Source organism: Gobio gobio (genome assembly GCF_949357685.1).
Source record: "Gobio gobio genome assembly, chromosome: 17".
NCBI lineage: Eukaryota > Metazoa > Chordata > Actinopteri > Cypriniformes > Gobionidae > Gobio > Gobio gobio.
Window position 1 is genome coordinate 47,493,226 of NC_137110.1, and position 26,253 is coordinate 47,519,478.

The 26,253-nt window shown below is 38.6% G+C and overlaps 1 protein-coding gene across 1 annotated transcript; it reads left to right on the forward strand.

Annotated features, from left to right (window-relative positions):
• Nucleotides 1–2,390: 2,390 nt before the first annotated feature.
• Nucleotides 2,391–24,310, forward strand: bmerb1 (bMERB domain containing 1). Its single transcript, XM_079840634.1, has 6 exons — nucleotides 2,391–2,603; nucleotides 8,160–8,280; nucleotides 8,413–8,486; nucleotides 10,549–10,663; nucleotides 14,731–14,792; nucleotides 21,211–24,310. The coding sequence occupies exons 1-6, from the start codon at nucleotides 2,516–2,518 to the stop codon at nucleotides 21,321–21,323; spliced, it is 573 nt and encodes a 190-aa protein (XP_079696760.1). The 5' UTR covers nucleotides 2,391–2,515; the 3' UTR covers nucleotides 21,324–24,310.
• Nucleotides 24,311–26,253: the final 1,943 nt, after the last annotated feature.

A 26,253-nucleotide genomic window follows, 5' to 3' on the forward strand; every position in this document is an offset into this window, starting at 1 on the left:
AATCTTTACTGTAATATTCATGATTGATATTCTCTGCATTAATGAATGCTGTCTCATAGAAATGTGGTGTTATCGAGATTTGCAATATTTCCAAATACTGAAGTGCTGAAATGAGTCATTTTCCCAACTTTATTACTATTACAAAATCCATAAACTTTTTCAGATTATGTAAAGGAGCCGTTCACACGTTCAAAGCAACTGCAGAACGGAACCCCAGCTAATGCAATTATTTTTATTATATTTATTTAATAATATCTTAAGAACGTTTTGCTAACATTCCTGTTAAGTTATGATAGCGCTATTTCTGCATGTTCTCTGAACGTTCAAATTGTTTTAAAAAGTTTTTCTTCTTGGTAAAACAAAGGAACATTCCATTTTGTAATTCTTCAAACATTACGGGAACGTTACTTTTGAATGTTCTCATAACGTTCTAAAACAAGTAAACGTTAGCCGAACATCCAACACATTTTTGAAGAAGAAAAAATTATGTTTTAAAAACTTTTTTGCTAAATTTACATGAATAAAAACGAGCTAACTTTGAACGAAAGTTCTAATTATGTTACTGGAAGAACGCTTGTTCAATGTTGCCAGAACGTTAGCTAAAGACAGCTGAGACAGAGTTTTAAAATGTAGCTAGAACTTCTTTTAAGCGCATGTTGAGAAAAAAAAAACAATCAAAACGTGTGGACCGATGAAAAACACCTATTTTAACACTCTTATATAGGCTAGTTTGATTATTTGTTTATAATGCCACTGGTATCGATCTTAATGCAGAGTAACGTTTTTGCAAATTACAAAATGAATCAACAGTGTGTTCAATGTCATCTGAACATACAGGAGGAAAAAAAGTTAACAGCGATTAGCTAAAAAAAGAACAAAGTAAAAATAGGAGAAAAAAAGACCACACTGTAAAAAAATCCCCGATAAAATTTACGGCAACCAAACGGCAGCTGTGGTTGCCAGAACTTTACCATTAAAAATACGGTAGCAACATTTTAGGTTTTACTGTCTTTCTAAGTCTAGTAACTTTGGTTTACTGTCTATTTTGCAGTTCAAAAAGCGTATAATTTAAAGGCTTATATTGTAATAATTATGTGTACACTGTAAAAAATGATGGTAAATTTAGAGTAAAAAAGACATAAATTATTTTGTTAACTAAAATAATGTTAAAATCCCAACCTATTGAAATTCTAATATCTGCAATGTACTTATGATGACAATCGCCAATCACAGTGGTGATGAGAGTCACATGATGAATCAAAGCTTACCACAAGCAGCTTTTAGAAGAACTATACTCATATATTGAAGGTTTCATTCACACAGACACTAAACAGCATCATGGTAACACACATGAAATTAAAAAAATGCGATAAACATTAATTTAACAGCATTAGATGTAACATAAAACCCTAACGTACTAACGTACAAAAAATAAGAAACATCGTTATTTCAATGAAAATGCATCTAATGTGAAGTGTCACGCAGGGAATTCTGGGAATGTCAATTTACGTTTTTTCACTGTAAATTACACGACTGGTGTAATTTAACTGTATTTTACTGTAATATTAATTAAATGTGAGGTTATATTACAGTTATTTACCGTATATAGTCTGGAAACTTTCTGATAATCCAATTCATTGTTTTTCGCTGTAGCCTTTTTACAGTCTTTTACTGTTAAAATCACGATAATTTTTTACAGTGCATGAGGGAAAGATATTATTTTACACATCAGTGAGGTTGATTTACTTACTTTCTTATTTAGTGAGGATGAAATACTGTTAAGGTAAATTTTAAATTCTTAAAAAAAAACAGAAAATTGGTTTATTGTTGGTGAATTTACATTTATGGATGTAAAATTTGCCAAAAAAATAAATAATATTATAATAGATAAATTTATTTTTTGTTTTTAGTGGCGTCAGAATCAAAGTATCCAAAAATAATGTCTTTAAAGGTCATGGATATAACTCGCTGCATAATATCTTCAATAAACGTGTCAATATTTTTCCATAGTTGTTCACTAACATGACCAAATTAAATGATAAACAGTTTATGTGTGAACTTGGCAAAATGAGCATCTTGTGTCAACATTAATTGTATGTATTTAACAGGGTAAAATGTATTTATTATTTTGAAAGACACTTCTTGTACTTTATTAGTGAGAAAATGTTGTTGTAATGGTCAAATCTTTTTCCTATTTAAACGATAAATTATTCCAGTAAAAAATTGCAGGAGATATAATATCTTCAAGAAAAAGAAAGGGATCTCAATTTATTGTTTCTTTCTTTTGTTCTGAAAAACATGTTTTACCTATTGGAGATCCATACGTACAGGTTTTGTGTCAGTCCGTCGTCCCTTGTGCGCATGCGCTCTGCATCCCTCATCAAGGTGACGTCACGGAGCTTCATTCTGTCAAGATGTTGTTCGGTTCCGCGGATGAGCGCAGATCAGCGTGATTACAGCGACGAGCGAGCGACGAAATCAAACGCATCCGAGATCTGTGACACCAACATTTACGATGGAATTAAAGAAAGCCATTTCTGAGAGCGACGGGACGATGAAAACATACGGCACGATGCACGAGACAAACCGGAGCAGAGACAAAGGTGACAGTCACTTCAGATTTACATCTTCTTATTATTATTATTATCAGACATCATATTACTGTCGGATAGGTTTCGCTGACATTACAAGACGTGACATTAGCGTTATGGTCATGTGATGGTAGTCTTATTATTTATTAGCCTATAGAAACATGATTTCAATATTATTATCAAAGATATGATTTCAGTCAGACATGATATCAGTGTTGTTGCCAATGCGATATTTGGTTTAATATCAGATATGATTTCATGTGTTGTTAACAGACGCGATATTGATGTTATCAGTAATAATTTTAGTGTTGAATATCAGTTTGAAAATCAGTTTTCAACATGACCTCTCGTGTTTTTAAGGGTCACCAGTTTGTTTGTCTATAATATGTGACCCTTTCATTTCATAGTCATATATTGTGCCAGTAAATTAAAACTAAATCCATAAAAAAATGTTTACATTAAATAAACGTTAACAAAATATAATATTAAAGACTTTTTTCAGCTAGTTGTCAAAGCAACGTTTTTCATTTTAATTTAGTTTAACTTGATGTATTCAAAAAACTGCAACTGAAATAAAAATAAATAAAAACTGTATGCATAATTATAGAATTCTGTATGGAAATTATATGATAAAAAACTCAATAAAAAATAAAATAACTAATACAAAAAAAAGTATACTTACAGTTGATAAAACATTTACTGGCAAAATTGTTCTCTATGGTGGCAATTTCATTATAGCGCGTTTATTTTGGCCTTCCATATTTTTCCCCCCGCTAAATTAATCATTTTATTTCCACTAACATTGTCATGAAAATAAAAACAATATTAGTTCTACTGTACTGATATTTTTTTGCCAAATTTCCAAATTTTGTTCCACCTCTATATATATATATACATTACATAATATCTGTACATGGATAAATTCAGTACATATGTCTCTGTTGAGCTCATAAAGAAATAAAGTAAAACATTTCATTTAATATTGCTGAATAAACCTAAATAATCTATACCAACAGAATGATTTATTATGGGTTAAAAGAGGGCCTTTTGCTTTCCTCCATGTTCATCTCTCTTTAGTGTGTGATGTTGCTGTCTGAGTGTAACCCCTCCTGTTCAAACCACCCGCTCTAAGCGGGATTCGAACCTGAGTCCGCCGGCATGAGAGTCAGATGCTCTAACAAGGAGACTAAAGGCTGCAAACTCTAGCATCAGTCGCTAGAGCGTCTCTTGAGATCAGAGGAGTGAGGTTTACTTGCACAGCGACTACTAGCTGGCCTCCGTTACACGAGCATGAAAAAGATCTGCAAAGTTTCAAACTCCGTCCAGCGGGAGTTCTTCTCTATATCAGAGTCACTGTTTCTGAACTCCCTGAAACGCCTTCATTGTAGTCTTGAGTTGTCTTCCGGAACGAACACGTCACAATATTCGCCAAGGCATACACAGAATAAAGGGGCGGGGCCTGGTTGAGATAGACAGAACACGGGTATTTTCAAAGCCACTGCTTTTTTTCTGCCGTTCGTCCACACACAAACGCAGTATCCCGACACTGAAACTGAACTTTTTTGAAAACTTCTGCCAGGGTGAACATTTTTAGAAACTCTGCAGTGTTGTCGTGTGGACAATGAAACCAGAGATTTTGGCTTGTTGCGTCAGAACCGGAACCGGTAATTTTTTTCTAGGCTTCTGATAGGCCAACATGGCTTTACGGTTAGGGTTATACAGCATTTCATAGCGTGTTTTGTATTTTCATGTGGACACAATTTTTTTTTTAAACGAAGGAGGAAAAAACTATACCCGTGTATGTGTGGACTAGACCTTACTTAGTCGCGGTTATGGTAAGGGGCGGGACATTTCCCAAACACGCTCAAAGCGCTTGACCAATCACAACACACTGCCCCTGCCGACCAATCAGAGCACATTGTGCTTTTCAGAAGAAGGGGCTTCATAGAGACAGGAACTAAACCGAGCGTTAAGCCAAAAGTATACTTCGTTTTTTTACGTGTATGTGAGTGTATGCACACAGTCGAACACACAACCTTGCAATACTTCTTTTGACTTGTACGTGTACACAGGTGTTCGACGCATGAGCAGTTTTGAGCAATCCTTTGCCACGAGTTACAACCCATGTCAATTCTACAAAAAAAGTAAATGCGCATATGCAACCTGCAAAAAGTATGCGCATACTCTTCTGATGACGAAATTCGCATCATGCGCTCTGTACGCTGACCCTCGAGTACACGTAAAAAGCGAAGTATACTTTGGCCTTACCTGACAGACTGGAAAGAGAGGAGCTGCAACAATGGAGAATATGAGAAAAATAATGAACATTCAAGCATGAAAACCTGTTCTAACAGAAGCCAAAAAAAAAACCCGGACTTTGTAAAAGGGCATAATAGGTTCTCTTTAAATCAAGGAAAAAACTGCTCTTTTTAAAGGGTTAGTTCACCCAAAAATGAAAATTCTGTCATTAATTACTCACCCTCATGTCGTTGGACACCTGTAAGACCTCCGTTCATATTCGGAACACAAATGAAGATATTTTAGTTGAAAGCTGATGGCTGAGAAAGGCTTCAGATAGGCCTCCATTGGCATTCAGTACATTGACACTTCCAAGATCCATGAAAGGCACTTAAAACGTCGTTACAAAGTCCATCTCACCACAGTGGCTCTACAATAATTTTACGATGCGACGACAATAGTTTTTGTGCGACAAAAAAAATCAAAATAACACCTTTATCCAACTTGTTCTCGACTTCCGTGTGTGCCTCCACGACGCATGCGCGAGAATATGACGTAGCGCCGGCGTTCGGGAATCCATGAAATGCACACTTAAGCCCCATTTTGAGCACTACGCCGAGACCTAAAGCACGATCAATGTAGAATCCAACAGCTTAGACACGCGCGTCTTCCTCTGCTCGTAAACAAATCGCTTCTGGGTCATGTGTCCGAATGCCGGATCTACGTCATATTCTCGCGCATGCGTCGTGGAGGCACACACGGAAGACAAGAACAAGTTGGATAAAGGTGTTATTTTGATTTTTTTTTGCGCACAAAAACTATTGTCGTTGCATCGTAAAATTATTGTAGAGTCACTGTGGTGAGATGGACTTTGTAACAACGTTTTAAGTGCCTTTTATTGGTCTTGGAAGTGTGAATGTACTGAATGCCAATGGAGGCCTATCTGAAGCCTTTCTCAGCCATCAGCTTTCAACTAAAATATCTTCATTTGTGTTCCGAAGATGAACGGAGGTCTTACGGGTGTCCAACGACATGAGGGTGAGGAATTAATGACAGAATTTTCATTTTTGGGTGAACTAACCCTTTAAGGTAACAATTGCAGGTTACAATTACAATTCATGAATGCTTTGAAATACAGACCTACAGTTGGGTCTCTTTTCGTCTCTGATTATTGCAGAAGTGAAAGCACTTTTAAAAAAAAGTATAAAAAAAGTTATAGTCGTTTATGTTTACTAGAACAAACCATTTATACAGATGATTTATTTTACAAAATAATTTGGAGTGTAAAATAGCTAGAAATTCAAAGACGTACATCTAACAAGATGTGTGCCACAAAGCAAATGCTTCAGGAATGGTTTGAGGAGCACAAAGAGTTTGAGGTGTTGACTTGGCCTCCAAATTCCCCAGATCTCAATCTAATCGAGCTTCTATGGGATGTGCTGAACAAACAAGTCTGATCCATGGAGGCCCCACCTCACAACTTACAGAACTTAAAGGATCTGCTGCTAACATCTTGGTGCCAGATACCACAGCACACCTTCAGGGGTCTAGTGGAGTCCATGCCTCGACGGGTCAGGGCTATTTTGGCAGCAAAAGGGGGACCGACACAATATTAGATCATAATGTAATGCCTGATCGGCGTGGAAACCCAGCAAATGAAACCCAGCTAACTGGGAAATCAAAAATCAAAGCCGTACATCTAACAAGCTGTGTTCCAAATATGAAGTTGATATCACAAAAATGGAGCTGCTAACATGGAATAGTATATTCATTGTAATGGAAACGGCTTTCACAGGATGAATTTTTGAGTTTAAAGCTTTTGAATGATGCCTAATTTATGATGATCATAAAAAAATGTGATAGGGAAACAGCCATTAAAAAGCCCTACAGGACACTGTGACAACTAACACTAAACACTACACTGTCACACAACGCTTTATAAAAGAAAGAAAGATCAACTGAATTGTGAAACATCTTGATTTTGAGCAGGACTGACTTCATACATCCACTAAAAATCACCAAAACACCAGATTCAAGAGTGAGAGCATGAAGAGGAGTGATGTTAGTGAAGAGAAAAGATTTGCGATATTTGATTGATATTTTGTGTTTAATGCAGTGACATTAAAGTGCCCATATTATGCTATTTTAAAGCTACACTGTAACTTTTTTAGTTTATTCTTAGCTAAAAACACTTAGTTCTTTCAAAAATATATGTGCTCATTAATGTATATTTACTTCTTTCAAGTAATAAAGTATTCTCGTAAATTTATAATATGCCGTTGAAAATACATACGGGTGAGGGGTTCGAATGCGGGTCGCCATGTTGCCCCTCCATCTTGAAAGTACATTAGCCAAAGAGGGACATACCCAAGCTTCGCCTTTTGCGTTTTAACACTCGATGGCACCGTGTCGAATGTGGACGAGGTCGAACTGGAAGCCATGTTAATCTTGAACTAAATCGGCCACCGTAGGAGTTAAAACGAAATCGGAATTGAGAGGAACAGAAACTATTATTCACTGGATGGTCATATACCTTTCCACCGCTAGATGGGGGAAAATATCACACAGTGTAGCTTTAAAGGTTTCTAGTTTTGTTTTGGAGTCTCACAATAGGTTTAAATGCATCAAAGGTAAAAAAAACACTTTAATTTTCTCATAATTCCCATTGCAGCATCAGCTCTTTTCTCTCAGTGTCTGAAACGGTTCAATCAAAGATTCAGTCTCTCTAAACCCCGCCTGTCTGAGAGCTGCTCTGCTCTGATTGGTCAGATGGACTAGTCTGTTGTGATTGGTCATATCTGATTCTCAGCTCTTGATACACAGTGATATGAAGAGTAACAATGGCGGCAGTTTTACCGTATCAACCTCATCAAAGTGGATTTGCAGAAAACAGCGTCTTCTCCACATGAACAACACGAACCAAACTCTTCCAGTCTCAGCTACAACTACAGTGTTTGAGGGCGGGGCAAAGCAGACGCTGTTAGACCATAGGCAGACATTATGCAAATTAGTTACATTATTACATTGGTACGTATGTAACAGGCAGTTTCGCCAGTTCAGAATCAATTCTTTCTATCATAGGAGACAATAACTCAGTTTATCTGCATTTTGATCTTTGAAACTTTGCAGAGCTTTGCACAAACAGCTCTATTACACACTACATGAAAGGGAATATTTGAAAAAGCTTACATAAGTTGTTTTTTGGGAACTACTGTGTAAACGGCACTATAGCAGTGATATATGGCAAAGATTTTTTAATGCAATGGTTCTGAGTGAGCTTGCACACAAACACACACACACACGCTTACTCGCCGTCTGTTTGCACCCAAGGCCAGATGGACGTGTCCATGGCAGAAAGCTCCATGTCTCCAGACGAGATCGAGGCGGAAATGGCTCGGGTTCAGCGCCTGCGGGAGGTGCTGGTGAGACGCGAGTCTGAACTGAGATTCATGTGAGTATCTGCTGCATTTACTGCACGAGTTCAGAACAAAACGCTGAGATTCTCCCCGACTTTCCTCTATGAAGTTCATAGTTCTGGAACGACGGAAACTGAGCAAATGGTTTTCTCTTGTGTTCTTCTCAGGATGGACGATATTCAGCTCTGCAAAGACATTATGAACCTGAAGCAGGAACTGAGGAAGATCGTGACAATGCCAGGTGACTGAAGAGAATGTTTCTGCCAACTACATTATACGAAATATACAGAAAATCCACCTCAGCATAAGCTGTTATGACAGTTTATTCTGATGATTTCTTGTGCACATTTCCATTTTGCAATTGTTAAAGGGTTAGTTCACCCAAAAATGAAAATTCTGTCATTAATTACTCACCCTCATGTCGTTGGACACCTGTAAGACCTCCGTTCATATTCGGAACACAAATGAAGATATTTTAGTTGAAAGCTGATGGCTGAGAAAGGCTTCAGACAGGCCTCCATTGGCATTCAGTACATTCACACTCACAAGACCCATAAAAGGCACTAAAAACGTCGTTACAAAGTCCATCTCACTACAGTGGCTCTACAATAATTTTACGAAGCGACGAGAATAGTTTTTGTGGGCAAAAAAAAATCTAAATAACGACTTTTTTCTCAGCCATCGGATTTCAAATAAAATATCTTCATTTGTGTTCCGAAGATGAACGGAGGTCAACGACATGAGGGTGACACGAACGACATCATTTTCATTTTTGGGTGAACTAACCCTTTAAGCACATATTAAAATTTTGCATATACAGTATATACATCGATCAGGCATTACATTATGACACAGATGAAGTAAATAACACTGATTATCTCTTCATCGCGGCACCTGTTAGTGGGTGGGATAAATTAGGCAGCAAGTGAACATTTTGTCCTTAAAGTTGATGTGCTAGAAGCAGGAAAAATGGGCAAGCGTAAGGATTTGAGCGAGTTTGACAAGGGCCAAATTGTGATGGCTAGATGACTGGGTCAGAGCATTTCCAAAACTGCAGCTCTTGTGGGCTGTTCCCGGTCTGCAGAGGTCAGAATCTATCAAAAGTGTCCAAGGAAGGAACAGTGTTGAACCGGCGACAGGGTCATGGCCAAGGCTCATTGATGCACGTGGGGAGTGAAGGCTGGCCCATGTGGTCCGATCAAACAGACGAGCTACTGGAGCTCAAATTGCTCAAAAAGTTAATGCTGGTTCTGATAGAAAGGTGTCAGAATACATAGAGCATCAGTTTGTTGTGTATGGGGCGGCATAGCCGCAGACCAGTCAGGGTGCCCATGCTGACCCCTGTCCACCGCCAAAAGTGCCAACAGTGGCACATGAACATCAGATCTGGATCACGGAGGTGGCCTGGTCTGATGAATCACAATTTCTTCTACATCACGTGGATGGCCGGGTGCGTTGCTTACCTGGAGAACACATGGCACCAGGATGCACTATGGGAAGAAGACAAGCTGGGAGAGGCAGTGATGCTTTGGGCAATGTTCTGCTGGGAAACCTTGGGTCCTGCCATCCATGTGGATGTTACTCTGACACATACCACCTACCTCAGCATTGTTGAGCCCATGTCCAGCCTTTCATGGAAACGGTATTCCCTGGTGGCTGTGGCTCTTTCAGCAGATAATGCTCCGCCACAAAGCAAAAATTATTCAGGAATGGTTTGAGGAGCACAAAGAGTTTGAGGTGTTGACTTGGCCTCTAAATTCCCCAGATCTCAATCCAATCGAGCATCTGTGGGATGTACTGAACAAACAAGTCCAATCCATGGAGGCCCCACCTCGCAACTTACAGGACTTAAAGGATCTGCTGCTAACATCTGGGTGCCAGATACCACAGCACACCTTCAGGGGTCTAGAGGAGTCCATGCCTCGACGGGTCAGGGCTATTTTGGCAGCAAATACTAGATCATAATGTTATGCCTGATCGGTATATATACTATCCCAGCAAAAACCCAGCAAATTAAACCCAGGTAACAGGGAACGTTCCCAGAACATTCCCATAATGTTTGCAGAATGATGGCATGGAATGTTCCCTTAACGTTTGTATAACCAAGAAAGTTATTTTTTAAATCTGGACTTTTTGAACTTTCAGAGAACATTAAGAAATTATTTATAACTTAAGCAAAACATTCTTAGAACATATTTTCCCTAGTGAAACAGTGAGCAGGTGAATGATGGAGCAGCTGCTATTCAGACACAAACCCGCTGCATCCTTATATTTTCATCTAACACACTCACTCAAACACACAGACGCAGAGAAGACTAAGAAACATCGTCAGAGAGAAGAGAAATTAATCCTGGAGATTCATCAGCTGGTGCAGAAGAGAGATTTCCTGGTGGAAGATGCTGAAGTCGAGCGTCTGAGGTGAGAAAAGTATAGAACCTTTTGAGGGTTCCATCATCGGATCATTTTATGGATTTAGTTTGAATTAATTCTGTTTTAAAGGCACAGTATGTACGTTTCGCCGCTCGAGGTCACTTATTGAAAACAAAGGCGTAGCTTGGTGACGCTGTGAATGAGTGTGGAATCATGTGAGTCTCGACTGTTCACCTCCACAGCCGATGGAAAAGAATCTGATGGACTCGGGCAGAAATCATGTTCATGAATGAGCGAATGTATTAAAGGAACACATCGACTTTTTGGGACTTTAGCTTATTCACTGTATCCCCCAGAGTTCCATACATACCATTCTCATACCATGGGTGCAGCGGCACAATGATATTACACAGCGCCTGAAAATAGTCCCCAGCACTCCCTGTGCAAGCAGGTTGTCACGTTGGTTATGTTGACAGAAGTTAGCCTATTTTCAGCTGCGCTGCACTCATGGCATGACACAAAGTTCCTTGATTACTACGCAGGAATGAGAGAATAGTTCCTAGACATATCGGTCTAGAAAATCACAACTTTTCATTTTCTGTTTGTCTTAGTCAGGGTTGCCAACTTTTAAGATCAGTTGGAGTGAGATTCGGGGGGGGCTGACGGTATACTACCGTATATCGATTTCGATTTCAGTATCAATTCATAGCCTACTGTACATATAAGGAAATAAGGATATGTTCATTATTAACATTTTAAAATTTCACATTTAAAGAAATCTAGTGTTTGATCATATCTAAATATTTATTACAATGCAAAACTGCAATACTTTTTTGAGCAACTAGATTAGATACATGTATATTGATTAAAGAGCCATAAAGGCACCAGTGGGTAATGGCATTACAAATGGAAATTATTATTTTTCGAGCCACAAAATGACTCTAATTTGCCTCTTTGAATAATAATTCTCTAATTTAACCTTATTACTATACTAATTGTAATATAAATAATGCAAATATTAGAAGAAAAATATTTTAAGTGGTCATTAATTGACAATAATTATTGCACAAATAGTATTTAGTACCAAAAGATCTCCTCAAAATATTCAATAAATATTATTGAACTAAAATATAGAACATTTATTTAATTGAAAAATAGTTAAAGGTCCTGTTCTTCGTGATCCCATTTTTCAAACTTTAGTTAGTGTGTAATGTTGCTGTTAGAGCATTTATAATACCTGTAAAATTATAAAGCTCAAAGTTCAATGCCAAGCGAGATATTTTATTTAACAGAAGTTCCCTTTCAAAGCCTACAGCGAACGGCCGGTTTGGACTACATCCTGGTATTTCCTGCTTTAATTACGTCAGTAGAGCAGTTTGTCGACTAAACTCCGCCCACAAGAACACGCGAAAAAGGGGGCGTGGTCTTGTTGCTCCCGCGTGGAGAAGAGGAAGTGTTGCGTTCGTATAGTTTGTTTGTTGCCATGTCGTCGAGACGCTGTTATTTTCATCCCGGAGTCAAGTCACCTTTGTTTGGCCTTCCCAGGGACGCTGTACTTAGAGATCATTGAGCGCATGCATCCCCGTTATGGTGAGAGGCGTGACCTTTCCGGTAACATGCGCTCTGCGTGCGCTAAGCTGCTGTCGAATCACAACACAGGAACCGCTGGCACAATCAGAACTCCTTACGTATTTCTGAAGGAGGGACTTCATAGAACAGGGAAATCTTTCAAGCCGTTTTGAGGACAGTGAAAACAGCAGTATACAGATAAGTAAATTGTGTGAAAAATACTGTGTTTTTTTACACGCGAAACATGAACACATGTTATATTGCACACTGTAAACACAATCACGAAAAACGGGACCTTTAAGGTGTATGGTCACATTTGACCATCAATGAGTATGAGTGTGACCAATTAGTATGGAATACCTGAGGGCTAAATACAATAAAAAACATTAACATTAATGTTAACATTGTTGCATCTCCATTACTCTCCATTATAAAAACGATCCTGTATGGTTGATGTAATAATCAATGCACACTATGCTGTACTGTTTACCAAAACTTGCTGCAAACACCTGTAAAGTGGAACTGTTGTGTATCAAGCCATTCAAATGTATTGGCACAGCGCTAGAAGTATTGAGAGCTCTGTGAAGCTCGTGAAGCTCGTGACCGCACGCCGCCGGGAGATGAGAGAGCATGTCGCAACTCCGTATGGTTTTTCAACACTCTGGCTTTAACTGTTATGCCATATTAGCGCCAAAACGCTATTTATTGTTTGAATTTCGCATTAAAACAAAAAAATTTTTTTAAAGCTTAGACATTTAATATCAAAAGCAGGTTTGGCAATTTGGCGTGAGATTAAGTTGGGCAGTGTGAGAGCGTGAGACTGAGCCTGAAAGCGTGAGAGTCACGCCAAATGCGTGAGAGTTGGCAACCCTGTCTTAGTACACGATGTAACTATACACATCACAACATGCAAATAGTAAAATGTTGGTGTTATTTTGTCACTTATTGAGCAGTAGGCTAGCTGGAGCCATTTACCTCCAGTCTTTGTGCTAAGCTAGGCTAGCGGTGTGTGTGTCAGACAGAGTTATGGCACGCACAGAGATGAGAATGGTATGTATGGACTTATCTAACTCTGGGGGATACGGTGAATAAGTCCCAAAATGTCACCGTGTTCCTTTAAAGTTTTATTAACGTGCTAAATGACATATAAAAATAAACTGTATGATGGAGAAAGCGTTGTCTCTGAGGGATGGTAAAAACGTTACTCGCGGTGAATGAAGAAAACAATCGATTCAAACAATAAGACTAACCGTGTTGCGCTGTATAAGAATGATTTGTTTTCTGTTGATACATGTATATCCAAACAGTTGCTCACCTGTCTAATAAAATACATATTTATTAAAGCGTCTTTGGTGTGTCCATGGTTTCTATAGAAATCAAGGGTAGCGCTGATATGACGTGATGGACAGGCGACGAAAGGTTCATAACGCTGGTTAAAATAGCAGATCTTTCTAGATTTTAACATCGTTGGAAATGTTTGGGATAATGCAAGTACACAGGTCAACAAAATATATAACATTGTACTAGTGGATTTTGGATATTTTAGTAAAAAAATCTTGTATATTGTGCCTTTAAAGGTGCACTATGTAAATTTTTTTCAGTAAAACATCCAAAAACCACTAGCCAAGTGTTATATATTTTGTTCAGTTGAGTACTTACAATATCCCAAATGTTTCCAACTATTTATAAATCATGACAAAATTGCTTTTTTAACCAAGGAACCGGGACGTGTGAGGGAGTCATATCTGCGTTAGCCTCGGTTTCTGGTTTTATTTTGCAGAAACGCTTTACTCTTATTGCAGTGTGAACAAGTGTCATAGCAGCCGCAGAGAGAATGCTCAGAGTAACGTCATAACATCACTAACACACTCAGATGTGTCTAATATGATAAACAGAGCTGCGTTACCTCATACTCATGACCGGATAAGCGGAAGTGGCGCAGATGACTGTGGCATAATAAAAGTCCCGCTGCTCGCGAGGCTTGCGTTGCGCTCTTATTATTATCAATTGCTCCCGCTTCTGCTTCATACTACAGTAACATTAATAATCGCATCCATGAACATGATTTCTGCCCGAGTCCTATCCCGATTCTTTTCCACCGGCTGTGAGGTGGAGACCACATGTCTCAAGATTCTGCGCTCAAACGTGGCGTCATCAAACTACGCCTTTGTATTGAACAGGCCACCTCTAGTGGACGGAAAAGTTACATAGTGCACCTTTAATGCATTTTTAATTTTTTGAATTACACATCTTGTAAACATACTTTAAATAATGTGTTAAATATGAAAGAATGATGCAATCATTAGGACATTTCTCCTTATATATAGAACCTTTTTGGCATAAAGGGTTCTTTAGAATTGAGTTCTACTGTATACAGAACTCCACTGAACCTTTTCTTTCTAAGAGTGTACAAGCGACTAGTGTACATCCAAAAAACTACAATATTTATTAATACATCACAGCTTTTATTGTGGTCAAATTGACTTTTTCCTGAAAGTTTCTGTGAGTTTTCCCCGATCTTTTCCCGGTTTGTCTCTGTCTAACAGGGAGCAGGAGGAAGATAAAGAGATGGCCGAGTTCCTCCGACAGAAGCTCAGCGTAATACAGAGTAAGAGTTCTTTCATGAGACGTGACGTTTTCACAGACACTTTCTTTTGCTTTCATTTCTCACATGAATGTTTATTTCTGTGACCTTTCCTAAAGCATTCCTGAAACCAAAGTCACGCTAGTCTTTTCTTCCCTATTGTATATCCGAGTGAAACACTTCTGGAACTAGAACAAATGTAGGGCGGGGCTTGATTTTGTTTGTGGGGAATTGATTGGATGGTTGTGGTTTGCTATTGGTGGATCTCATGTGAGTGACAGGTTGCCAGGATTATTACACAGATTGTTATACAGAATATTGATTGTTTCAAAGCGGCTTTACAGGGATAACAGGAGGGGGGAGTTATTTTGATTCAAGATCATGAGGAACCATGGTATATAATAAATACGTGTCCATTTTGACTTCATGGTGACAAGGGGCTTTCACATGACTCACACTGATCAACACACACACTGCTCAACTTTAACCATGACATGACAATGTTGCACATAGCGTGATGTAAGGTAGTTGCTAGGTAACATGAAATTATTTGGACAGTTTTCATGGCATCTGTTTGTATGCATTTCATCTGATTATTGATTTGTTCCTTAAATGTTTGAAGAAAAAAGGTCACTATTTTGTTACAATGCAGCAGCAGAGAATAATGGCACGTTCAAGTCATGTCAGAAAAATAGTTTTTGCGATATCAACATATGAATGCTTCCACAAAGTTGTAATTATGAGTTTCCGAGTCACCGTCATCTTGCTCCGACGAAAGTGACTTGAAAGCACCTGATGTCGTAATTACGACTTCCCAACTCGTAAATAGGAACTTCCCAGGAGGACATGAATGCACCACAATGTTCATGCTATGGGATGACAATACGTGACGTTTTACTCTGAGCTGAATCTGCAGCGGTCAGGTGAAACAAGTCAGAGCTCTCAGAAAATGATCAGTTTACAAGTTGTAATTATGAGTTTACGAGGACGTGAACGCTTTTTACAAGTCGTAATCTCGTAATTACGGTAAATCTAACATGGCACGAACACCTACATGCTGTAAAGATCAACACGTGAGTCATGTGACAGCTCTTAAAGGGATAGTTCACCCAAAAATTTTAATTCTGTCATTAAAGGGTCACTTCAGTGATTTAGCATAAAGCTTTGTATCAGTACACTCTAAAAAAAGGTGGTTCTATATGGCACCAAAAATGGTTCTTGGCTCGTAATCATAGGGGAACCTTTTTTAGTACTATAAACTGCTGAAGAACCACTGAAGCACCAAAATTGATGCTATATAGCACTAAAAAAGGTTCCCCTATGATTACGAGCCAAGAACCATATAGAACCTTTTTTTTTTTCGTGTAGAAACCCCATAGTATATTTGAGTTATGGTACTTTCCCCACTCATATGCCCCTCAGACGAGAGAATTAGGCATTTTATTTCTGGAAAAAATCCTTAGATGACGCAAATATCGTGACTCCTGTCCTGTGACTTTCGTTCGGCTCACTCACACTTTATTGAAAACACACGTTCAGTTTTTAAATGTAGTGTTTATTCTCTAACTGAACGAAATTATTGTATTATTATGAAGATCAAAACGACGTTGGGGGCGTTGTAGGGAGTGGCCTCGAAGCAAGTGCATTCTGGGAGTTGTTGTCTTTCATCCAAATGAGACATAAATGCATTTTCTGTCTTTTCTCAGTCTAGAAGGCACCAAATTCAAAAATAATATCACATTTCTACTACATAAATGACACAGTTTAAATACACATTCATCTTCCCAGCGCTGAAGCGCCCCTTTAATTACTCACCCTCATGTCATTCCAAACCCGCAAGACTTTCATTCAGCTCCTGCACACAAGAGCGTTCTGTCCCTGTATTGACAGCAACACAACTAACACTTTTAAGCTCCAGAAAGCTAGTAAACACATTATTAAAATAATCCAGTGAATCCAGTGGTCTAACCTCAATTTTAGGAAGCGACACATGCTTTGCGCAAAAAACCCCCCCTATAATTTACCACTTTATTTATAAAATATTAATATCCATCGCGCATTCACAAGAGCATTTACATCCATATCCAAAGCGAAATGAGGAATGCAGCAAGCGATTCATCGTAAAGAGGCAAATAAACACAAGTGCTCATAATACAACGTTTCAGACATTGCTTAGAGTAGCATAAACTAGAATACAGTACGGAGGCATTTAAGGAAAGTGAAAGCATAGAATAGTTTTTTTTAATGATGATGAGGTTAAGTGCTCACGGAAGAGATGAGGTTTCAGCCATTTTTTGAATATTGTCAATGATTCTGCATTCCGTATGAAAGCAGGGAGATGGTTCCACCAGCCAGGAACAGTGAAGGTATCACATACTCTCTTTGATGGTACCACGAGCCGTTGCTCAAGTATAGATCGTAGTAGGCTTCTGATAGGGATGTAGACTAAGGTGACCAGATTTCTGAAATGGAAACCAGGGACATTTCCTATTTGAGTGGTCAAAATATCACTGAAATATCACTTGATTTTAATCTTTTAATTAAAAACTAGGGACAAAACATTTTTGAATGTTTTTTGTTGTTGTTGCTGTTGTTGTCCTCCCTTTATTATTATTAACATAATGATTATGATTTAGTGTGATTATTGGGATTTTTGGTCTGAATTTAATACAATTCAGCTCACCTGCAAAAAACAACAACAACAACAAAAAAACTATGAAAACAGTTAACCATTGTAAATAAGCAGTTCAAAACAAAATTATAACATGAATCAACAAAAATAAAACAACATAAATATGATAAATAACACTTTAACAAATATAATTGTATTTTATATTCACAAGTTTATACAATATAAATTACTTTTTTATATACTTCAAATGTTTTGTTACGTTTGTGCTTGAAAATAACTCTTACTAGCCTTAATTGGTCTTGTTAATTTGCATTTTAGGCTTTTTTTAAACAGAAAGTATGTGTATTCTGCACATGTATTTGTTGCAAGTGTAACGTTAATTGTTTAGGTTTTTTTATAGTTAAAGCTGCACTATGTAACTTTTCCGTCCACTAGAGGTCGCCTATTCAAAACAAAGGCGTAGTTTGATGACGCCAAGTTTGATTGCAGAATCTTGGGACATGTGGTCTTCACCTCACAGCCGGTGGAAAACAATCGGGATAGGACTCGGGCAGAAATCCTTTTCATGGATGTGATTATTAACGTTACTGTAATATGAAGCTGAGCAGTTGCGAGTGTTGTGGAGCTGAGCAAGGCTGCTGATTGTTAATAAGATGAAGAAATACACACGCCTCGCGAGCAGAGGGACTTTTATTATGGCATAGTCACCGGCGGGACTTCTATTATGCCAGAGTCGCAGGCGCCATCTCCGCTTTTCCGGTCATGAGTATGAGGTAACGCAGCTCTGTTTATCATATTAGACACATCTGAGTGTGTTGATAATGATGTTATGACGTTACTCTGTGCGTTTGCTCGGCAGCTGCTATGACACTTGTTCACACTGCAGTGAGAGTAAGGACACCGAGGGTAACGCAGATCTGACACCATCGACATATAACACTGGCCTAATAATGATATTTGACGATAATGGCGCTTTGCTCTCGGTTACTTTCTTCACAGAGTAGAAGTGGCGCGCGCACGACCAAGTAGAGTCAGCGTATCTCACAGCGCCATCTGCTGGAGAAAATAATCAGTACATGATTGCTCCTATAACCAGCAGCTGCTGTATGTTGGTTGGGCGCTTTTTTTGCAATATATCTGCAGGTTGTTTTGAACGTGCTGTAAAATGGGGACATTTCTGGGGACAGAACACCAAAAACTGGGACTGTCCCCGGAAAACAGGGATGTCTGGTCACCCTAATGTAGACAAAGTGTGCGGCACAAGTCCTGAAAAGTGAAGCCAAAAATGTTTTGATCGCCCCCAGGTGGGTTGGTTCCAGTATAGCTCGTAAACCCCACCCCCTCCATGTAATCGCGTTACACTTCAAATACATTTCTTCCAAAGATAGTTACTGTCATTTTTATCTGTCGTTTTCATCACACTTAAGTATTTCCATGTGTTCGTTTTTAAATATGTTTTTTTTAAGGTTTTAGTTAGTTTTTTGAAGCAATAAAAACGGGGTGTGATGTGATCATAGACCGTAAAAAAATATGGACGACGCGACTCCATTGACTTCCGCTGACCAAAGTTGAAGCTTTCATAGGCCCGCTCACGGCGCTGACATCTTGGGACAGAGTCTGCGCAGTAGCGATCTCGGGACCGGAGTTGCGCAGTAGAGAACAGGAAGTAGAGGCGCGATTATCAAAAGCCCGCCCACACTCTCGCAGATGCAGAACAATTAATTATGTTGGTGTGAAATAAACAGTTATGGAAGTGTAGAAATTAAAGCTAAAGCTCCAATCTCCTCCCAAAAATCCAGAAAAAAGTCCGTTAGTGCCTCAGTGACAAGTTCACTCAGAGAAGCCGTCAATCTCAGCTGTCAATCATGACGTCACACCCCCCGTTTTTATAGCATCAAATAACTCACTAAAACTAAACTTATTTAAAAAACGAACACTTGAAATGAAATTATTGTAATAAAAACTGCCTAAAATGACAGAAACCATCTTTAGGAAACAATTATTTGAAGTGTAATTAAATTGTTTAGTGTGTCTCGCGCCCATTCAAATACATGGAGAGGCGGGGTTTAGGAGCTATACTGGGACCGGCCACCGGGGGGCGATCGAGGCGCGAAAGCTTCAATTTCTGACTGGAGCACTACAGGCTTGGATGTGATTGACAGCTTCTCTGAGTGGAGTAGTCACTGAGGAACAAACAGACTTTTTTCAGGGTTTGTTTCCGGAGGAGATTGGAGCGTTAAACTTTAATTTCGACATTTCATCTGTTTATTTCACACGACATGAGTTGTTCTGCATACCACGGCTCCACTTCACGCTCTCCACTGCGCAGACTCAGGTGCTGAATCAGCACAATATGTCAGCACCATACTGGGCCACTTTTCTACATTGGAAGAGAGTGAAGGTGTGTCATCCATCTTTTTTTTTTTTTTTTTTTACAGTCTATGTCTCATAAGAGCGAGTGGAAGAATGAGGGTGCTGAGCACCTGGTAGATCTGTAAGCAAGCATCAATGCCTTAACTTAAAGGAACACTCCACTTTTTTTGAAAATAGGCTCATTTTACAAGTCCCCTAGAGTTAAATAGTTGAGTTTTACCGTTTTTGAATCCATTCAGCCGATCTTTGTATCTGGCGGTAGCACTTTTAGCATAGCTTAGCATACATCCTTGATTCTGGTCTGTCCATTAGCATCTCATTCAAAAAATGACCAAAGACACTTTCTATATTTTTCCTATTTAAAACTTGACTCTTCTACAGTTAATTCGTGTGCTAAGACCAACTGAAAATAAAAAGTTGCGATTTTCTACACCTATATGGCTAGGAACTACTTTCTCATTCCTGCGTAATAGTCGCGGATCTTCGTGGCCGTACCATGGCTGCAGCGGCACAATGATATTACGCAGCGTCTGAAAGTAGCCCCTAGCTAGGTAACTTTCAATGTGACCGGGCCTAAGTTCATGTAGTTGCAGAGAAAGTTTCAGGCTTGGAGCCGACAAATTGTGTTGTGGATTTACCTGTGTGATTAGCCATGGTTCTGTGTGTTGTAAAGGGCTGTGATAGTAAGTCGAAGGTGTAACTACCACCATGTTTCACAGAATACCAACGAATCATTGCGCCGCTGCAGCCATGGTACGGCCGCGAAGAAAGTAGTTCCTAGCCATATAGGTGTAGAAAATCGCAACTTTTCATTTTCAGTTGGTCTTAGCACACGATGTAACTGTAGAAGAGTCAAGTTTTAAATAGGAAAAATATTGAAAGTGTCTTTAGTCATTTTTTGAATGAGATGCTAATGGACAGACCAGAATCAAGGATGTATGCTAAGCTATGCTAAAAGTGCTACCGCCAGATACAAAGATCGGCTGAATGGATTCAAAAACGGTAAAACTCAACTGTTTAACTCTAGGGGACTTGTAAAATGAGCCTATTTTAAAAAAAAGTGGAGTGTTCCTTTAATGCGAGCAGCGAGTGCACAGAGAGAGAGAGAAGGAGAGAGAGAGAGAGACAGAGAGAGAGATGTTGCACTTTCGTAGCTTCATAAAATTGAGGTTAAACCACTGGAGTCACATGGATTACTTTAATGATGGATTTACTACCTTTCTGGGGTTGCGTACGCTGGTAGTTGGTAAAATGGTAGTTGCCTAGCTGTCAATGGATTTCATCAACAATATATTAATTTGGGTTGAACGTTAGTCTTATGGGTTTGCAACAACATGAGGGTGAATAATTAATGACAGAATTTGTATTTTTGGGTGAACTAACCCTTTAACCCTGACCCATCTTAGGTCAGCTGATTCGCTCTTCTTTCCTCCACAGGAGCTCCAAAGCCAAGAACGACTGAACCTCCTCCCAACAAACCCTCCATCAGCAAGACCAGCGCGGCCATCATTAAAGACTGCTGCGGAGCCACCCAGTGCGTCGTCATGTGAAGATCTCGCACCTTAACTTTCGACAGCTAATTGAGATTTCCCAAAGCAAATCGTATTAAGTGAATTTGATATGTTAATGAGTTTGGATTTGTTCACTGGAGCAGTAAAAAGACTTTCAGTGTGATCCTGCAGCATGTAAAAGTCAACAGTAACTCCATCGCAAGCAGGAACAGAACAGAAGAGGAGCATGTGGATGTCCCATAAAGTCCACCTGAAACACAAAACTATAAAGGTCTGCTCACACCAACAACGAGAACTAGAACGATTACTATATTAGTGTCCACACCAATGCACAATATTGAATATATAAAACTGCGAAAATATGAAACTGTCAAGTTGACCGGAAACATGTTATAAATTCTCACAATGCGATGTGAGAACATGAGCGAAGCTCGGGAGTTAATGGGCCAGCACTGCATCGTCACGAAAGTTTAACCCTTGTCCATTTAAATATTCAAGCGCAAGTAGACACAAAAGGGAACTCAAATTGTTACACCGTGTGGGAAGTTTGGTGTGCTCGCACACATCCGAATCACACACTCAGAAAGCCACGTCGTAGACGGCACCGTTTCTTGCACTTGAACGGACATTAACACACAAATTTTCAAAATATGCCTGTCTCTGCGAGTATATGAGTGAACATACAGTCGAGAAAGACAACGCATGTGCACAGTATCAGTATATTAGATCCATGCTTTAGCTCTTAAAGTGACAGCAGCCTAATATTCCTGCCGCTGTGTGTGTTTTTAATGTTAATCAAATACTCACTGCTCGTGACTGAATAACTTTTAAAACTTTAATACGCATTAATCTACGTTTAATTTATACAATGAAGACTGTTTATTCATAGCCTGGATGCCAGTCGAATTTAGCCCCGCCCACAACATTTGACTTCAGGAAGTTCGGTCTGGACTTGATCAGTTGTGGAGCAAATATGCTCGAACCAGAGCTGTTCGGACCAATCAAATTGTCAGGACAGGCTTTATTAAACAGTAACGCAAACATTCACGTCACCAAAGAGCGCTTGGGTTGAATTAATTTGCTAAACGGAGAACTTGTTCGTATATGCATTCACCTTTACTATTTCTCTCAGAAATGATGATCGTGTTGGTAAGTACTCTGTGTATCCTTAAATTATTTTTTACAATACTGGCAAAAATCGTTTATACTCATCTTCTTCTTCTTCATCTTCCAGCGTGCGTGCAGCCGAGTTCTGTTTGCAACTATGCGTCGCTCCGTTGCTCTGATTGGCTGTAGGTCTATCCAATTGAGGTCTTCCCTGGTTCGGTTGAAACACGCCTCATAATCACAACTCTCTCTCAGTATTCAGTCTAGTCCAAGGGTGTCCAATCCTGATCCTGGAGGGCCACTGTCCTGCAGAGTTTAGCTTCAACCCCAATTAAACACACCTGTACTAGCTAACCAAGGTCTTATTAGGCATACAAGACCATAGATATACATAATAAAGGCTAGATGTCTCGTCCGCGCTGCTGGCCAATGGAGGTCGACGTCCGCACCTGGCGGCCATCTTGTCACAGTCAGCTCGCTCACTCGTAATATTGTGTTTTAATGGTGCATGTACTTTTTAAATAACCATAACTTGCTCAATTTTCTACCGATTTTCAAATTGTTTGGTTGGTTATAAACTTCAGACATGTAGTTATGACACTGTATACTTATGAATAATTATTCATAATTTGTTCAAGCATCCAGAATTATAGCCACGTTAATAACCAAACCATTTGTAAATCCGTCAAGATTTCAGCGAGATAAGAGTATTTGTGTTCGTGCAGATCACTCGCCTTACATCAGGAGCCTGCCAGAAAGCTTGCCTGTGACAAGATGGCCGCCGGTGATGACGTTAGAGACTCCGCCGTAAGACATCTAGCCTTTATTCTGTATATCTATGTACAAGACACTTCCAGACAGGTGTGTCGAGGTAGGTTGGAGCTAAATTCTCCAGGACCGACTTTGGACACCCCTGGTTTAGTCGGTATATTCTGACTAGAATTGAGTATGACAACGTCAGGCTAATTTATTCAGTCTGTACCTAAAAAAGTACTGTTACTTGTCTTTAATAATGTTTTAAATGTGTATTATTTAGGCTAGTAGTTTGAGCTGCTGTATCAAAATTGGGAAAGAGAATTGTGAATTTTCACTGGTATCAATTTTTTTTGCAAAAGCAAAAATATCTATGGCCGGTACATTTGCAGGTGTGGCAAAAAGTGAGTTTTAAGTCCTGATTTGGTTTATTACAAGTGCGCGCTGCAGTTTTGTCGCCGGTCTCTTTAAAAGCCCGAGCTGGTTAAAGCAGGATGGATTCTGATTGGATTCTTGATATTCTTTGATTCTGATCCCAAGAATAGAATTTCTCTGTCATTATCGTTATAGCTGTGGTGTGGACTAGGTATCGTCCTTGGTGTGAACAAACAAAGAGTTAGGAAGAAACGGTCACAAGCACAACAGAATCTCACCACAGCATCACTGTCAACCAATAAGAGAACCACACATGCGTCTTAGGCCAAAATGTATTAGAAAGTTTCCACTAACAGCAGATATTTCTTTTTAGACATTAGCAGCCCCTGTTAAAATCACAAGTGTGACTGAACTCATCATATCCCATTGACAGTTCTCCAAATACTTCCCTAAAAGTTTTGAAGTGAACATTGAACAGGAACACGTTTTCTTGCACACAGAACTGGATCAACACCACCACGTTAGATATGTGCACAAATATGTTTGGAGTTTTAGGCATTTTGTTGCCTTTTGACATGTGTTGAGAGTTAAGCTGAATTAAACAGACAAACTGAATCTGAATCAAGCAGGATATCAGCGGTTCTCTTGTGAATATTCTGCAAATAAAGTATCTGGTATCTTTCAGCAGTCTGTGTTGCTCCTTTATTCAATGCAGCTTCCAAGGGCTTCAGAGGCTCTGCGTGATCCCAGACGAGGAATAGGGTCTTATCTAGCGAAACCATCGGCCATTTAAAAAAATAAAATAAAAATGAATACACCTTTTAACCTAAATTGCTCATCTTGCACTGCTCTGCGACGTGCCAAGGATTGCGCAATCCCATGGAAAAGGTCACAGTAGATCGTGCAGAGCCTCTGAAGCCCTTCCTTTGAAACTGCATTGATTTGAACCTTCAACATTTTGGTTGCCATGGAAGTCTATGATGGGGAGAAAAATCCTGGAGTGTTTTCCTCAAAAAACTTCATTTCTTTTCCACTGAAGAAAAAAAGAAAGAAAGACATTAACATCTTGGATGAGATGGGGTGAGTAAAATATCAGGACATTTTCATTTTGAAGTGAACTAATCCTTTAATAAATTGTATACGTGACCCGAGCACAAAACCAGTTGCACGGGTACATTTGTGGCAATAGCCAACAATACATTCAAAATGATAGATTTTTCCTTTCATTCCAAAAATCATTAGGATATTAAAGTAAAGATCATTTTCCATGAAGATATTTTGTAAATTTCTTATCATGAATATATCAAACGCATTATTAGTAGTAATATGCGCTGCTAAGGACTTCATTTGGACAACTTTAAAAGCAGTTTTTCCTCAATATTTAGATTTTATTTGCACCCTCAGATTCCAGAGTTTCAAATAGCTGTATCTCAGCCACATGTCGTCCGATCCTAACAAACATCAAGAGAAAACTTATTTATTCAGCTTTCAGATGATGCATAAATCTCAATAAGTAAAAAAAAGAAATAAAAAAAAAAAGAGAGAAAAGTGACCCTTATGACTGGGCTTGTGCTCCAGGGTCACATATTGGTTGTAAATTGAAATTAGTTGCTTGTTACTTTAGAAAAAAAACGTAATCTGATTAAACAACTTGCATTACTTGTAATGCATGGACACCAACGCTGCTTATTAAAGGGATAGTTCACCCAAAAATGAAAATTAGCCCATGATTTACTCACCCTCAAGTCATCCTAAGTGTATATGACATTCTTCTTTCAGACGAATACTATCAGAGTTATATTTTAAAAAGTCCAGGCTAATCCAAGCATTATTATAGCAGTGATCATTGCTCTGTTTTTGAAGTCCATAATAAATGCATCTGACCGTCTATTAACGTGCTCCACGCGGCTCTGGGGTGTTGATAAAGGCCTTCTGAAGCAAATTTTTTATTTTATTTTATTGTTATTCTTACTTGTTCGGTCCATTAACCTTTTTGAGTTAATTAAATGTAATGATTTTGTTAAAAATAAAAATGTTACATGATCTCCTACTTCGTCTTTTCCTTATTGCATGGTCAGATTTGTCCAAGTATGTTTTGGCATTTTTGTATAGTCTAAAACAACACAGATGTTTTTTTTTTTAAATTTACAATTTTAACTTGTGATAAAATGTAAAACTTAAGAGGTTAAATTAGTTAAAACATTGGTTTATAGAGTTCAGCCTTTATGCAGCTATTGGGTACTATTGCTATCTAGTGGCTATTGATATTTTATCTTTATTTAAATTTTATACCAACATGAACATAGGTCACCAAAGTCTTCACATTTTAAGTTTTTGGCTGTCTGAACATACTGGAATAATTTTTTTTACTGAAGTTAAATTAATTTTAAATATACATAAATTAAATATATAAAATGGATATATTTTAAATAAAAATATGGTACTTTTAGTGGTAAATAAAAAAAAACATGCATAAATTGATCGTTTTTATATTATTGAAGATATTGATATAACATTTATTTAAAAAAATATTTGGGATCACATCTCAGACCCCCGTGCCCAAATGTGTCCACGAAGGTCCACATAAGGTCTGTAATATGAAGGTCCCTTGAGGGTTAAAGAAATATTCTCAATAAGAACTTGTTTTTCTTGTACAGTGATAGCGGCTCTTAATCCTAAAATATGTCTAGTGTATATTGCGTATTATGCGATTATGCATTCTAAGGGGACGTTT